Here is a 13,452-nt window from a genome sequence, read left to right on the forward strand (position 1 = left end):
AATGGTTAATCGGGACCTTAAATCATCTGGTCAGCAAGTCGTCGCCACTCAAGGTGCGATTGATGATCATGTACGTGGATGTCGAGATTCTATATGCCTGGATAACTGATAACCAGAAGCAGAACAAATCAGCCCCACCTTTGCATTCACACGCTGTGCCACAACGTGTCATGATGGTCCAAGGCCCAGAAGGCGACACATTTAATGGTGCACTGAGGCCCAATAAGTACAAACTTTATTGACATGAGTGATGCACGCTCACCCTTCGCAGTCACTGCAGTTCTACACCTTGGTCTTCAGATTGAGGGCACTTGTGAGACATTGGTGTCTGAAACATTCCAGATGTCAACCCCTTTCGTCTATGCTAGAGACCTTGTTCATTATCTGCTCTCAGCCAACTCTCACACAATGATGCCTCTGTGCCCTCTCCTGCTTCCGCCAGGCGATCAGATACATTGTATCGGGACGTTGACTGACTTCTTCACAGTTTCTACAGTACTTGGAGACGTATCATTCCAGTACCAGCCCACATATCATGATTTGGGACACTTTTCCATGATCTACAGGGACACCACTGCCCCTGCCGGCCAGGTAGCCACCCTCGCTCGTGGAGCGGAATACTACGACTTTATCAGACAATATGATCTGTCCGATGGTGTAGCCATCCTTCAACTCTTCGTGTATGCACAGGTGAGACAATAGTGCTGCTCTTCAACCTGGGCCTCCTGAAAGCAGCACCTAGAAACTTGTTATAGTCTCTGGAGCAGCACAAGCTGGTGTCCACCCTATGGGCGGTGCATTGGTCGCTGCACCTCCTCTCCAGTTGACATCACTCATAAACACTGTGGGACTCACTGCACCTCCTTCTGTCGCTTCAGTCTCCACCCTCAGCCTGACGCAGGCATATCTCAAGCATGAGTTCCCTATGATGAAGGCCCAAATCGACCATTAGTTAGCCCAGGATTATGGGTCAGCTTACGAGAACTATCTTCAGTGCCGCACCATTATTCTGGTCGCCAAAATGCTAGGCCTACAAGTCCAAAAGCCAAACACACCCATCCATACACCCACCAACCTCACTGTATATCTATGAGAGGTTGTAGAGTGGCTCCTTGTGAAGTATAACACCTTTTCCAACTGGTGCACAATATACGAGCAGGGCCGAGTGGGATATGCGCATCTTCTTCGTGAAGTGGCCAGTGGAGCAGAACTGACCACTTTGCAAACTTATTGGTTGAAGATCTTTGAGCAGTACTATGCCGATGAGGCTCTGGTGCTCCCTCCACCTCGAGATTTACCTTTGGGAGATATTCGGCACAGTGCCACTTCCATGCGACTTACCACATTTCAGACTGCGGCCAAGCAATTTGCGAAAGGAACGTGATCACATCTGGTGCATCTTCTTCGAGGCAGGATGATACATTATACATCTGACTCCGAAACATCAGACTCAATGAGTGCACTTGGGCTCCAATAAACCCCTTCGCTATCTTGGTCGCTCCCAAATCCCTGCTCGCTCGAAATTCCTCACGATCCGTCCAGTTTCTATATTATTAATAGAATAATTTTGACCTTCGTGACACCGTCCATATGAGTAAATGTGATACCATGCCACTTCGAACCTATGAGTGTCGCAAACGAAGGGGCGGAGAGTTTGACTGGACAATCTTTGCAGCCGAGGCCGGATACGGTGTTGGCTTATGTAAGATCGCAATTGTGCATGGCAGCAAAGAAACCACATCTCGTCACTTCATACCAATCGCCTCACCAGTGGGCGCATGCAATGTAAGAGGTCTCGCGTGTGTAAACCTGTATGGGTGGGCGCATGTAAAACTCTTATCGGCATGTGTGTAAACTGTGAGGAAGTTGATTCTCTTCTTCGTATATACTCAGTCATCTGAGGTGTGTTGCCCCTTTCCTACTCCCTCACCAAGCTGAAGGTACAATTAATAAATATGCATACATGACAAAGGCTGACCTTTCGAGACTTCATATTTAAATGCACCGTGAACGTGTCTTTGAGGGTTAGAGACACATCAGATTCTGGACCTGGTGTCGCAGTGCACGGACTGTCTTGAGGTCCATCGGTGCGTCAGCCTGCATACTGCGATCATTCACGTCTTCATGTTGTGGCCACGATGTGCGTTGTCTCCATGATGTCATTGAGCACTGATTTGAAGACTTGACATTCAGGGTTCCCGCATAATGGTTTGTGCTGCCTTGCATTGTTGAGGAGCTTTGCAGTCAGAGGGTACACCGCTGTGTGCACCGCGACACTCCGCGATGGGCAGAGACACTTGCCACTTTCGAGTTTTGAGTGCCCTGTGAGTGGAGTGTGGGCGTGACCGTGCTCGGCATCAGGGAGAATGCACGGACGGAGGAGGATGCCACCACGGCCAATCGGCTCCCGAGCTCGAACAATGTGATCTTGAAGGGCCTCGGAGTTGTTGGGGCACACCGCCCTGTGGCGGAGACTCCGAAGAAAGAAGAGAAGAAGCCACGGTAAATCAGCTCCCAAGCGTTGGGCACAACTGGCTGTAGAAAGTGTCCCCCGTGCGAGCCAGGAATCGTGTGAGGATAGCAGATTAAGGAACCACATGAATTGTGGCTCTCTTTGATTGATCTTGGCGCGGGCATGCTCGAGCTCTGAGAATGTGCGGTGTGATCAAAATTCGACATCTAATGATTGGACACTTACTGTCAGAACTGGGGCTCGTGATGATCGATGTGGGGCCTCATGCTCGTGCGCTCGCCCGCTGAGCACGTTGGCTCATATTACAATGTGGGCCTGGCATCTCCATAAGGTGGCGAGTTTTCTGGAGCCTCCAGAAAATACGTACTATGTGACTGAGCCGAGTCAACCAACCAACCGTCTCACCATACCTCAATCAAAGTTAACACTCACTCACGTCCTGCCTTTCCCTCCTTCTCCACTCGCCTCCTTTGTCTCTATCTACCACACCTACCTTGAGGAGGGGCCCGCACGTAAGGAAGGTGGCGAAGTCCGACTATTCTCTGCGCTCATTGATGGTCATTTCGAGTTTATCCCTGAGACTCAGTCAAAATGCTGTATTGCAAGGGCGAAGCAGAACGAACCAGGTCAATGCCGCATTTTGCTTCGATCTCGTACGAAAAGTGAACTATATGATATCCTGGATGAAGCGAGATGAAGCAGTTCACATCAGATCGAGGTGCTCGCAACAGCCATGATGGAAATCGCATTAGGTCGTACATCTGTTGAATATGCATCCAATTTTTGTACTAGCTAGTGAAAATTCAATTGAATGTGATACAGTTCATTCTACTTTGATACCGCTCGCTCTGCTTCGATGTGGTCCGTCCTGCACATACCGTCGCATACCAGCTCGCCCGCTGCTCGCCCCCTGCCCACTGCTCACCCCCCACCCACTGCTCGCACCCAACCCCCTGCTCACACCCACCCGCTGCTCGTACCCATCCGCTGCTCGTACCCACCTGCTGCTCGTACCCACCCGCTGCTCATACCCCACCCGCTGATCACCCGCCATCCGCTGCTCACATCCCATCAGCCGACCACCGCCCCGGCCTGCTGCTCCTGAACCAATCGCAATCTTATTGTGGTCGCTACTAAGTGACACCAGTAGACACCTATATTACATAGTTAGCCATGCGACCCATGCCCAATTGAAATCTACAATAAACTTACCTTCGCCCTTCCACGCGCCGCATGCACGGGCTTTTTGGAATCCCCGTCCGTAGATTTTGATGCCTTCTTTACCACCTTTGCTGCTGCCTTAGCTGCTGCCTTAGCTGCTGCCTTTTCTGCCTTTGCTGCTGCAGTGGCTGCTGCGCTCATGCCCTCGAATCTCTGGTGCTCGCATCCTGCCCGCTGCTCCTGTACCATTCGCCGCACCGTACTGCTCCCATATTGCTCTGTACTGTCTAAGACATAGTTAGCCAAATCGAACAAAAAAAGTTGTTCTGCACTTACTGGAGCCGTTCTACGTGCAAGTGCCTTCCCATAATCCTTGCAAAGTAAACCTATATCCCGTGTATGTGATCCATCTCTCTCCTGAAGGAGAGCTTTTAGAGGTCCTTGACGGAGCTGCAACAGTCCTCGTCCATCTCGGTGAATGTGGTGCTGGCCTGGGAGAAGTAGGCCCAGGCTATGCCACGGGAAGAATTGTGGGTGTCATCCTCGGTCGAGGATCTGGTGGAAGGATTCGATGTCGACGGTGTTCTGTGCATCGGGCTGGGTGGCGGGCTCAGTGACGGACTGCGGGGCGGGGGTGAGCAAGGCAGGTACTCTACGGTGAGGGTGCGCACCTGTTCAACCTCATTAGGTTGTTAAGGAGCCTGTTGTCAGATGTGACATTTCAGTGCAGAAGGAAGTAGTACAAGAATTGTAACTGAACAGAAGAAGGGGGCTTCCACACTCTCCGTGGTTGCACTGAGGAAGATGGGGGAAAGACAAGTGTGAGGACGAGTTTGCGACAATTGTGAGATGACGCATTTCTGTAGATCACATGACCGCTACCCATTATTGTCTTCGCAAATATCGTAAAGTAATCCAACTGGCATGTTCGACAGTGAAGGGAAAATGCATGTCGGGTATGTAAAGATTCTATAAGAATGTAAAATGATCGAGCCCAGAATTTGTGCTTGAAGGGTAATCGAGCGAGCTGTCTTGAAAGTCTACGGCCTGCTTCGACCTGCCTCGACAATTTGTTATATAAGGTGAACTTCTACGCTCTGGTTCATCCTGGCGTGACATCGTAATATGGGGTTTTCACTGGGCCTGAGATGGCACATCGTCGCTCCAAGTTCCGCATTGAGCTCCCTGGTAACCCAGTTCTCGACGATGGCAAGTCTGACAACCAGAACCACGCGATCATCTTCTATTGTGGTGAATACCTGCAGCTCATCGATGCCAACCCGGACAACTACTTGGAGGAGTGTCTGAAGATCCGCAATGTGCTTGGCGAGTTCGAAGAGTACGCCGTCTCCTGCCAGAGCCTTTACGCTCAGTGGGGTCACAAGGAATTCAAGAAGAACCCCGTCACTTTTGTTGGTGCGCATGAGTACATCTTCTCCAAGAACATCGGTATCCTGGATGATTTGGCGGCTGGCAAGGAACAGACATTTGGTACGCTCACGGCACGCTCACTGGCATGGATTGGAGCCAAGCTTCACTATGGCCACCCCGATTTCCTCAACGCGATAGACATGAACACGCGCGGTGGTGTCTCCAAGGCGCAGAAGGGTCTGCACTTGAACGAGGATATCTATGCTGGTATGACCGCGTTTGGCCGCGGTGGACGAATTAAACATATGGAGTACTATCAGTGCGGAAAAGGTCGCGACCTTGGCTTCAGCACCATTCTGAACTTTCAGACGAAGATCGGTACCGGTATGGGCGAACAGATGCTCAGTCGCGAGTACTACTACCTCGGGACTCAGCTCTCTATCGACCGCTTCCTCACGTTCTACTACGGCCACCCCGGTTTCCACATCCATAACATGCTCATCATCCTCTCGGTGCAGACATCAGGAAAAACCTCCCGAGGTAATAATCTCAGATTCTGCATAATGCCGGCAACATCAGCCAATTTCTGCCTAACGGTAAATAATCGTGCTTATTCTGCCTCATTCTGGTGATTTGGAGATATTCGGATAGGCGGTCATTGGCATCATGCTTTTCATACATTATGTGCTCAAATAAGGGGAAATTTTTGGCACTGTGTCCATCCTTGTATTTGACTCGTCAGGCTCGCAAAGAACAGAACAGAGTGCCATTTATTGCTACAGTCTATATACTCTATGGTACACAAACATAGCTATTCAGCATATAGTACCGTAGCCATACATATCAAAAGCAGTCATTTTCGTTGGCAGATAGGAGTGAACTGGTACACTCACAAATGACGTCTCCAGCAATGGCGCCATACTATCTTGCGAGATCACTGCTAGGCTCATAACACAGCCCACAAGACACAGCCCACTCCCTGAGTTTCCTATAGTATTGCTCAAGATCGAAATGATTGCCATCGCCAGTAGGAACGCAGAGAAGTACATTCAGATATTGTTATTGTACCCAGTGCCAATAGTGTGCAGCCGTCAATCTGGAAAATCAATAGAGACGTTGAAAAAGGGTGTGTAGATGGAGAGAGACATAGGCAGACTCGGAGTTGATGAGGACACTCGCCGCAAAACTCTCGAAGTTCCAAGAGCACGTGATGTTGTTGATTTGAACAAACACCGAAACAAACACCCGCTTAGCTGCTTGTCACCAGCAACCGTCATCTTACACTCTCAGACTCATTGACTTCCCCTGGGACTGTTCTTCTCCACTGTTTTATGTGGAATCCGTGCCTCATCGAGTAGAGGGTATGGCGCGCGCGGCATCCCTGTAATCTATCTCGCTGACTTCTCATCGTGCCTGCAGCTCTGCAAGGTGAAATGTCTCGTCTATCAGTCGGTCATTGTGCACTTGCATGACATGCACATACTGACTCTCATACTCCAATTTTTACTGCAGGTGATGCTACTCAGGGGCATGTGAGAGCACATACCGGATTCGACGTGTTGCTCGCGTGTGTCTGATGCGGATTTCACTCTGCACCATCATTTGCTAGGGTGCAATGGTTGCATACATGGTAGGAACTCAGCCAGGAGGAGCTTAGTATTGAGGCCCAGTATGCTGCTGACATTATGGATAGTAGGAACGCATGCTGGAAGTCCCTGTGTCTGGTATGTTCATTCCTGAGCCTTTGCCATTCGCTTGAGTCTAATTCTTATTAGTTTGCAGCTGTATCGCCGAGCGGACACCACCTGACATGCCGGTGCTTGTGAATGGAGCCTCAATTTAGCCAAGTAGTCTTGCCGTTGAGAAGATCAGCGGCCAACATCGTAGTCATGTAATAAATTTACTCAAATATATTTCTTTATTATTCATCTCGTCTATGGCATTGGGTGTGAGTGTGAACTCTGCTTGAGATCATGAGGATTATGAAGCAAGATTCTACATGAAACCATAGGACCCCCGAATATAGGTGGGAATGCCGTAGCACAATCCGGACAAAACTTGACCAAAATTGAGCCTTATGCTGTATCTAATCCAGACAATTGAGGGGGTCCGAAGCCCAAATGCCGGAGCCCTTATCCGGACGTCCGGAGGTGGAGGCTGAAATGCCATATCCCAATCTGGACATGCCACCGACCGTTGAGCGCTTAATGTAATGCAACGCTGGGTGCCACAGCTGTGGCTGCACCGTCTCAGCGGAAGTGAGTGTGCGTGATATGGTGGCGTGAACATTGAATTCGTGCATTGTTCGTTTCTATCAAATGGGTGGCACTCTCCTCTTTCAACTCAAATCATATCGCTGCACGTGTCTCTCTGCACGCATCTTCTGTTACTGCATGGCAGACACCATAATTATTTCCGATGACGAGACACAGGAGAAATGGGATGCGTCAAAATGGCTTCGGTGTGGAAAGATATTCCCCTGAATAGCAATGGTTTTCTGAGCCTCTGCGGAGCAATCTGGACAAAAATCAACCATCTAGAAGGCCAGATCATGCAATTCGGACAAAAAATGAGCATCTGCGAGGCCAAATCTCACAATCCGGACACAACTTCGAATTTCTGATGCTGTCTCGAAAATCCGGACAAAATCTGGCAAAGGGGCCTAAGGCCAGATATAATCCGGACATAAGGAAGAAAATTTGGGAATTTTTTGCCGGACATTTGGTCCGAGATTTGGGAATTCGTGATACGGCATTGCCTCCCATATTCAGGGGTCCTGAAACCATTGCAATATTGTCGAATAAGTGCGAATAAGCAAAAGCAGTTCCTTAGGGACCGGCCGATTCTTCAGTATTCAACGGAATGGAGATAATGGAGATAACAGCCATAATCTCAACTAATTCGCAAAATTCTGACGAATGCACCCACATTAGCATGGGAGGTTTTTCCTGATGGATCTTCATCGCGACAAGTGAGTGTACCTGCTAAATTTAAGAAGTCACTGTTTACTGACGAGTTCACAGTAGTGTACTTGGGAACACTCAATGGCCAACTCACATTGTGCCAGTACACTTCAAACGGTGTTTCTCTCAGTCCTACAGGATGCTATAACCTCCCACCTGTGTTCCAGTGGATCAACCGCTGTATCATCAGTCTCTTTTTAGTGTTCCTGATCGCAAACCTGCCACTTTTCTTGCAAGGTGAGTTTTCAATAGTGTGTACATGTTCTTATCCTCATACCCATCGCAGCGCTGGTCGAGCGTGGGACTATAAATGCTGTCCTCCGTCCGACGAAGCACTTCGGCTCAGCATTGCCTGCCTTCGAGGTATTTTCAACGCGTATCTCTTCCCATTCCATCACCACCAATTTAACATTTGGTAGCGCTCGGGACATCGTGACAGGCCGCGGTTTTGCTACTACGAGGATCTCGTTCAGCATTCTCTACTCACGTTTTGCTGGCCCTAGTGTATATGTTGGCATGAGGACGCTCGTGATGCTACTCTATGTCACACTGACATTGTGGACCGGTTGGATTATCTACTTCTGGTTCTCCACCCTGTCTCTTTGTATCTCGCCATTCTTGTTCAGCCTGCATCAATTCTCATTCGCCGATTTCATTGTGGACTATAGGTAAGTTTCTGACATATATGTGACGTGCAGTAGCTGACATGAAACAGGGAGTTCCTGTGTTGATGAACAGCGGTAACTCGCGAGTGCACCAGAACTCGTGGATCGGCTACTGCCGTCTTTTGCGTACCATGATCACTGGGTACAAGAAGAAGAAACTTGGACAGCCTTCGGAGAAGCTCTCAGGCGACGTTCCCTGGGCGGGTTGGTGCGCTGTGATGTTTTTGGAGATCATCTTCCCCACCATTATGGCCGTCCCGATGGTGGTTGCCTACCTCTTTGTCAAGTCTTACCCAGTTGACGCGAGAAAAGAGCCACCAAACGCTCTTCTTCATATCGCGATTGTGTCCATCGGACCAATTTTGTGGAATGCGGCTATCCTCTTCTTACTATTCCTGGTATCCTTGACACTGCTGGACACGCCCTACCCGAAGTTCGGTTCATTCATGGCCCTCCTTGCTCACTCATTGGGTGTCATCGGCGTGATTGGTTTCTTTGAGTGCCTGGTATGTAGTGACATCATTCCGGTGTTCCGCTGCTGATGGCATTGCCCCTCTTTAGTGGTTCCTTGAGTTAGGGGTATTCTGCGCATGGTGCTGGGTCTCATCGCCGTCATCTACATTTAGTGAACGATCAAAAAGGTGCTCATTGCGGTCTTTCTGTCTCATGAATTCAAGCATGACGAGACGAACTGCGCGTTGTGGTTAGGAAAATGGTACGGTCGCGTCCTGGGTTCGCATGCTATATCACAACCCCAGCGTGCCAGTTTATTGTGAAGATCATCGAGCTTTCGCTCTGGAGTTCAGATTTCCTCGCTTGTCACTTCCTACTGTTCATTTTAGCCCCACCAATCCTCAACCCTTACATTGATCGCGCTCATTCCATGATGCTGTGTAAGTTTTATGTTTGTAATCCATTGGTGATAGTACTGATCTCCTGTTCCAGTCTAGTTATGTCCTTCAAAACAAATTCGTGCACCTCTATATTGGTGCAGCAGAACCTGTGCCCGTATTCTCACTCCCCGCTGCCCAACTTGGAGATTTTGGGGCTTGGCGTTCAAGCATGGCATCGCGACGGTCCCAGATGCAGGGACTCGGGGGAAATCAATGCGGACGGCGGTTAATCGGCGGCCTTTGCTGTACACCCAGAGTGCGGAGGAGGTCTCGAGCACGCTGTCGCCGTGTTGGTCCTCCCGCCTGCCCATGTCATGGTCATGGAGCATGACGAGCTGTGTGTGCTCGTCGCTGCTGCACCACGTCCATCTGTGCAAGCTTCGCACTCATTGTGGAGTGGTCTGGCCCCACGCGCGATGCCCGACATAGTCGACGTGAAGGAACTACGCAATGAGGATGTCCCATGGTGCGGAGCGGTCCGCAAGGAGCAGGAGCATGTGCGGGTCGATGTCCATATCGCCAGTGTGCAGGTATTCAACATTGGACGAGTTGTACGGGAAGCGTATGCTGGGCGTGAACATGCTGGGGAAGACGTCTGACTTGCTCATGAATGGACTTGCGGCGCGTCAGGGTGTGAGACAGCATAGGAGCAGTGGGGTCGGAGGACGTATTTTGTTGGCAGCAGCGTGCAGCTGTCCGATGAGCGACTCCTCCAGGATGGCTGCATCGCAAAAGGTCAGGAGCGAGCCCGTCGTCAAGCCCTTAATGCACTGCAGTGTCATCGTTGGCGGGTTTGCGAAGGTGTCGAAGAGGAGGGAGCACGTGATGGGTCCGCGGCAGTTAGCTCCTGCCCCAAGATGCAAGACATTGCGGTGGTGAAGATGATAAGGACCACTGCACGACCGTTAAGTCGGCGGTAGTGTGCAGGAGCCATGTGGACACGAGGATGTGTCCAAGCGAGAGGCGGGTGAGCAGACCACATGTGTAGATAAATCGCAGTGAGGTGTACAACAAAGACGCAGGTCAGCTGCAGTCTGAAAAAATAGTATATCGCAACTTGCGCTCCTTGAGAGTCCTTGGCTAGGGAATCGAAAGGCATCAGAGGTAGCAGATACACACCAGACCCTGGCTTGAAGTGAGCAGCCAGATCTTCTGCCTTCAACTCCTTTACGAGATTTGCATTCAATCGCGTTCAGATAGACTCAACCAGGTGACAACAAACTTCACTCACGATGAGATATGGCTGTCACCATGACAGACCGTCTGCTGTGCCATTGATACTCAACACCGTATATTGACACACACGAGCCTGCTGACTTTTTTGTGCAGGAACTCAAGGTCAATGCAACTGAAAAGTTCACGCAACACTCTATTCTCCACAAATAACAGTGCGACAGGTACGAGGTGCCACATTGACCACCAATAACAATACCAAAGACGCAAGGTGATCCTATAGAAGACGACACTTTTTTGAAGCGGTGTTCTGTTCCACTACATTGAACCTCAGTAAGCAGGTGTTGAAGCGTCAACCAGGTACCACTTACCCAATGCACGAGTCCGAGAGCGAGTAACCCTTCCGGTTTCTATCATGCAGGGCTCCGGAAGAGTAATAGGTGCGCTAACACTTCCCTTTCCAACCCTTTCGTCCACCGGATCTACAAACTCATCGGAATCGTCAGAATAACAAAGTTCCTCATGATCTTCGTGGCGCTCTGAGGTAGCCTCCAACGGGTTGCACTCGGTCACTAGATACCTTCCCTCAGATTCATCTTCTTCACGCTCCTTCTCAAGCTGCTTGAGAGTCCTCTCTCGAAATCCAGGCCAACAGTGGCTTGCTTGCACACGTCTGTGATCCGTGGGTTCTTTCCCGGTCGTCCAGGCTTTCCGGTATTATGCTGGGTGAATAGTGATCAATGCATGATCAACAAGGTAAGCAAATGTCAGCATACCTTACTGCGTCGGCCAGGCCTATCATGCTGTTTAGGATCGCGCATGTTCTGCACCTGGTTTCGAAACTGCGCAGGTCCAAGGGTTGTTCTGTATCCAGCATGACGGGCATCATCGGCCAACACCTGCAACAAATGCTATCAATATGACCATACACTAGGATATAGGATAGTGCTGCAGATATACCCCAGGACCACCTTGAAATGCCCAATCCTCCGGAGGCTGCGCACGAATGATGGAATACACTTTGAACTTGCCTTGCTTGTACATGAATACAGGCAGAAGTTTTCTCTCTCCCTGAGTAGCCAACTTGGCTGGATCGTATTGGTAGGGTTCTCCTGAGACATGCATGAGCATAGTCAAAGACAGAATCATCTGAAAATGCTCACCGATAATGTGCTTGTGGTCAAGCATTCCCGTGCGGTATAACTTGTTATACAGGTCAGTAGAGACATACCAGTCCTGCTTTCGGTAGACATAGACATAGGTGGCCATGTAATTACGGTGAGATTTGTAGTTGAAATCGAGGAAGTTGTCGAGATTGGGGGTTCCGGTGACATGGTCCAAGTACTCCTATGATGACCACTGCTTCATGTAGTCAACTACATGGTTCTTGAACGCTGTAAAAAGCGGCTCCCTGCAAACTTCACCAGAGGGTGTAGCAGGCCATATACCAAAGGAGCTGGTCATGTCATGTCCAATGTGATGCCCAACACCATTCTAATATTCCTGGAAATCGCACATGGCTTTGATAAGCGGCATGCGAGCCAGTCTCCCCGTTGGATCCTGCAAAACACGAGCTTGCCATTCATTCACCTGCTGCATCGCAGCAGATGTTTCATCTATCCAGTCTGGACCGTGGCCAGGTCCCCATATGAGATCCCAGAGCTAAGTTAAAAGGATGTTCAGAAATGAAATTGCACCGAAAATTGGATGCAACGTTACCGATGAATTCAGGTGTACGTCATCCTCTCGCCAGTGTCAATCCAGACTGATGATATGGACTTGAACGAGCCTCGCAAAATCAACCAGGATAAAGGATACATCCTCGCAAATGATCGCTGCAAAGATGTTGATGGTACGCTTACTTGCAGTCTTTTGAGACCCCTGAACAATGAAGTGGTTCGCAATGAGAAATGACCTGAGTTTATCCGCTTTGGTCTTGTTAACATTCGGGCCAGGGACATTGATACCAAGAATCTCACTCAAAGACTTTGTGCGGACACGGAGCATGGACGCTTCCAGACCAAGATTCATACGAACACCATGCTGACAGTGGAAATGGCTCAAACTCATCAGCCACGAGTGAAAGATCAGAATACTCACATAGCCACATGCAAAAAAGAGTTCCTTTCCCCTAGGCTTCACAATGACCTCCCCCTTTTCCAGGGGTTTGACAAGGTATTCCCATGGCTGATTCTTGGACCGAGATGCGTCGTAGTGGTTGGGTTCGTATGCCTCCGGGACAGGTTCAAGATCAGTTTTGTATCCTAGGCGATTTGTTGTACAAGTGATCCAGTTCTTTGACTTTGTTCCAGTAGCAAATGTGCGAGGAAACAGCTGCAGATGGCCTGAGAGAAGTCATGTTCATCTGTGCCACAAGAGTAAGAGTACAGTACTGACCTGTGAGAGCCTTCTGCAAATGTGTACGGGCATAATGCCGCTGCTCCTTCTGGACAAGATGTGCCAGAGCATGAAGAACATCGACTTCGGGCATGTTGGACACGAGACAGTGATATCATGCACAGGTTAACTCGTTGAACAATCAGGCTGCACGTGTGACCCCAACATGACCAGATGTGGATGTGACTGCACTTAACGTGTCGCGTCGCGAGCCAGGCTCCTTCCCACCGTAGTTTTGAGTTAAGGGGGGCGATATACGAACATTTCACGCAAGCTTCATCCCAGAACATATCAGCCACCGATCACATGACAATCACGTGAACATTCAAACTCCCTAACTTTATTCCCCCCAAACT

At 49.6% G+C, this 13,452-nt stretch overlaps 8 protein-coding genes across 8 annotated transcripts; 5 read left to right on the forward strand and 3 right to left on the reverse strand.

Annotated features, from left to right (window-relative positions):
• Positions 1 to 408: 408 nt before the first annotated feature.
• On the forward strand, positions 409 to 952 carry SCP_0903060 (hypothetical protein; the record flags this gene model as incomplete). The annotated part of the gene is made up of 2 exons (XM_027761539.1): positions 409 to 690; positions 743 to 952. The coding sequence occupies 2 exons, from the start codon at positions 409 to 411 to the stop codon at positions 950 to 952; spliced, it is 492 nt and encodes a 163-aa protein (XP_027617340.1).
• Positions 953 to 3,329: 2,377 nt separating this feature from the next.
• Positions 3,330 to 3,578, forward strand: SCP_0903070 (hypothetical protein; the record flags this gene model as incomplete). The annotated part of the gene is made up of 1 exon (XM_027761540.1): positions 3,330 to 3,578. One exon carries the CDS (start codon positions 3,330 to 3,332, stop codon positions 3,576 to 3,578), a length of 249 nt encoding a protein of 82 aa, XP_027617341.1.
• A 28-nt stretch (positions 3,579 to 3,606) lies between these two features.
• On the reverse strand, positions 3,607 to 4,002 carry SCP_0903080 (hypothetical protein; the record flags this gene model as incomplete). Its single annotated transcript, XM_027761541.1, has 3 exons — positions 3,607 to 3,627; positions 3,686 to 3,917; positions 3,971 to 4,002. 3 exons carry the CDS (start codon positions 4,000 to 4,002, stop codon positions 3,607 to 3,609), a joined length of 285 nt encoding a protein of 94 aa, XP_027617342.1.
• Positions 4,003 to 4,065: 63 nt separating this feature from the next.
• On the reverse strand, positions 4,066 to 4,319 carry SCP_0903090 (hypothetical protein; the record flags this gene model as incomplete). Its single annotated transcript, XM_027761542.1, has 2 exons — positions 4,066 to 4,255; positions 4,306 to 4,319. 2 exons carry the CDS (start codon positions 4,317 to 4,319, stop codon positions 4,066 to 4,068), a joined length of 204 nt encoding a protein of 67 aa, XP_027617343.1.
• Positions 4,320 to 4,782: 463 nt separating this feature from the next.
• On the forward strand, positions 4,783 to 5,637 carry SCP_0903100 (hypothetical protein; the record flags this gene model as incomplete). The annotated part of the gene is made up of 1 exon (XM_027761543.1): positions 4,783 to 5,637. One exon carries the CDS (start codon positions 4,783 to 4,785, stop codon positions 5,635 to 5,637), a length of 855 nt encoding a protein of 284 aa, XP_027617344.1.
• Positions 5,638 to 8,764: 3,127 nt separating this feature from the next.
• SCP_0903110 (hypothetical protein) lies at positions 8,765 to 9,756 on the forward strand (the record flags this gene model as incomplete). Its single annotated transcript, XM_027761544.1, has 3 exons — positions 8,765 to 9,139; positions 9,195 to 9,205; positions 9,579 to 9,756. The coding sequence occupies 3 exons, from the start codon at positions 8,765 to 8,767 to the stop codon at positions 9,754 to 9,756; spliced, it is 564 nt and encodes a 187-aa protein (XP_027617345.1).
• Positions 9,757 to 9,840: 84 nt separating this feature from the next.
• On the forward strand, positions 9,841 to 10,125 carry SCP_0903120 (hypothetical protein; the record flags this gene model as incomplete). Its single annotated transcript, XM_027761545.1, has 1 exon — positions 9,841 to 10,125. The coding sequence occupies one exon, from the start codon at positions 9,841 to 9,843 to the stop codon at positions 10,123 to 10,125; it is 285 nt and encodes a 94-aa protein (XP_027617346.1).
• A 1,146-nt stretch (positions 10,126 to 11,271) lies between these two features.
• On the reverse strand, positions 11,272 to 13,190 carry SCP_0903130 (predicted protein; the record flags this gene model as incomplete). Its single annotated transcript, XM_027761546.1, has 8 exons — positions 11,272 to 11,421; positions 11,476 to 11,598; positions 11,660 to 11,811; positions 11,863 to 12,046; positions 12,290 to 12,361; positions 12,503 to 12,742; positions 12,800 to 13,044; positions 13,097 to 13,190. 8 exons carry the CDS (start codon positions 13,188 to 13,190, stop codon positions 11,272 to 11,274), a joined length of 1,260 nt encoding a protein of 419 aa, XP_027617347.1.
• Between the last annotated feature and the right edge of the window lie 262 nt (positions 13,191 to 13,452).

This window comes from Sparassis crispa (assembly GCF_003851025.1).
Source record: "Sparassis crispa DNA, contig_000008F, whole genome shotgun sequence".
Classification (NCBI taxonomy): domain Eukaryota; kingdom Fungi; phylum Basidiomycota; class Agaricomycetes; order Polyporales; family Sparassidaceae; genus Sparassis; species Sparassis crispa.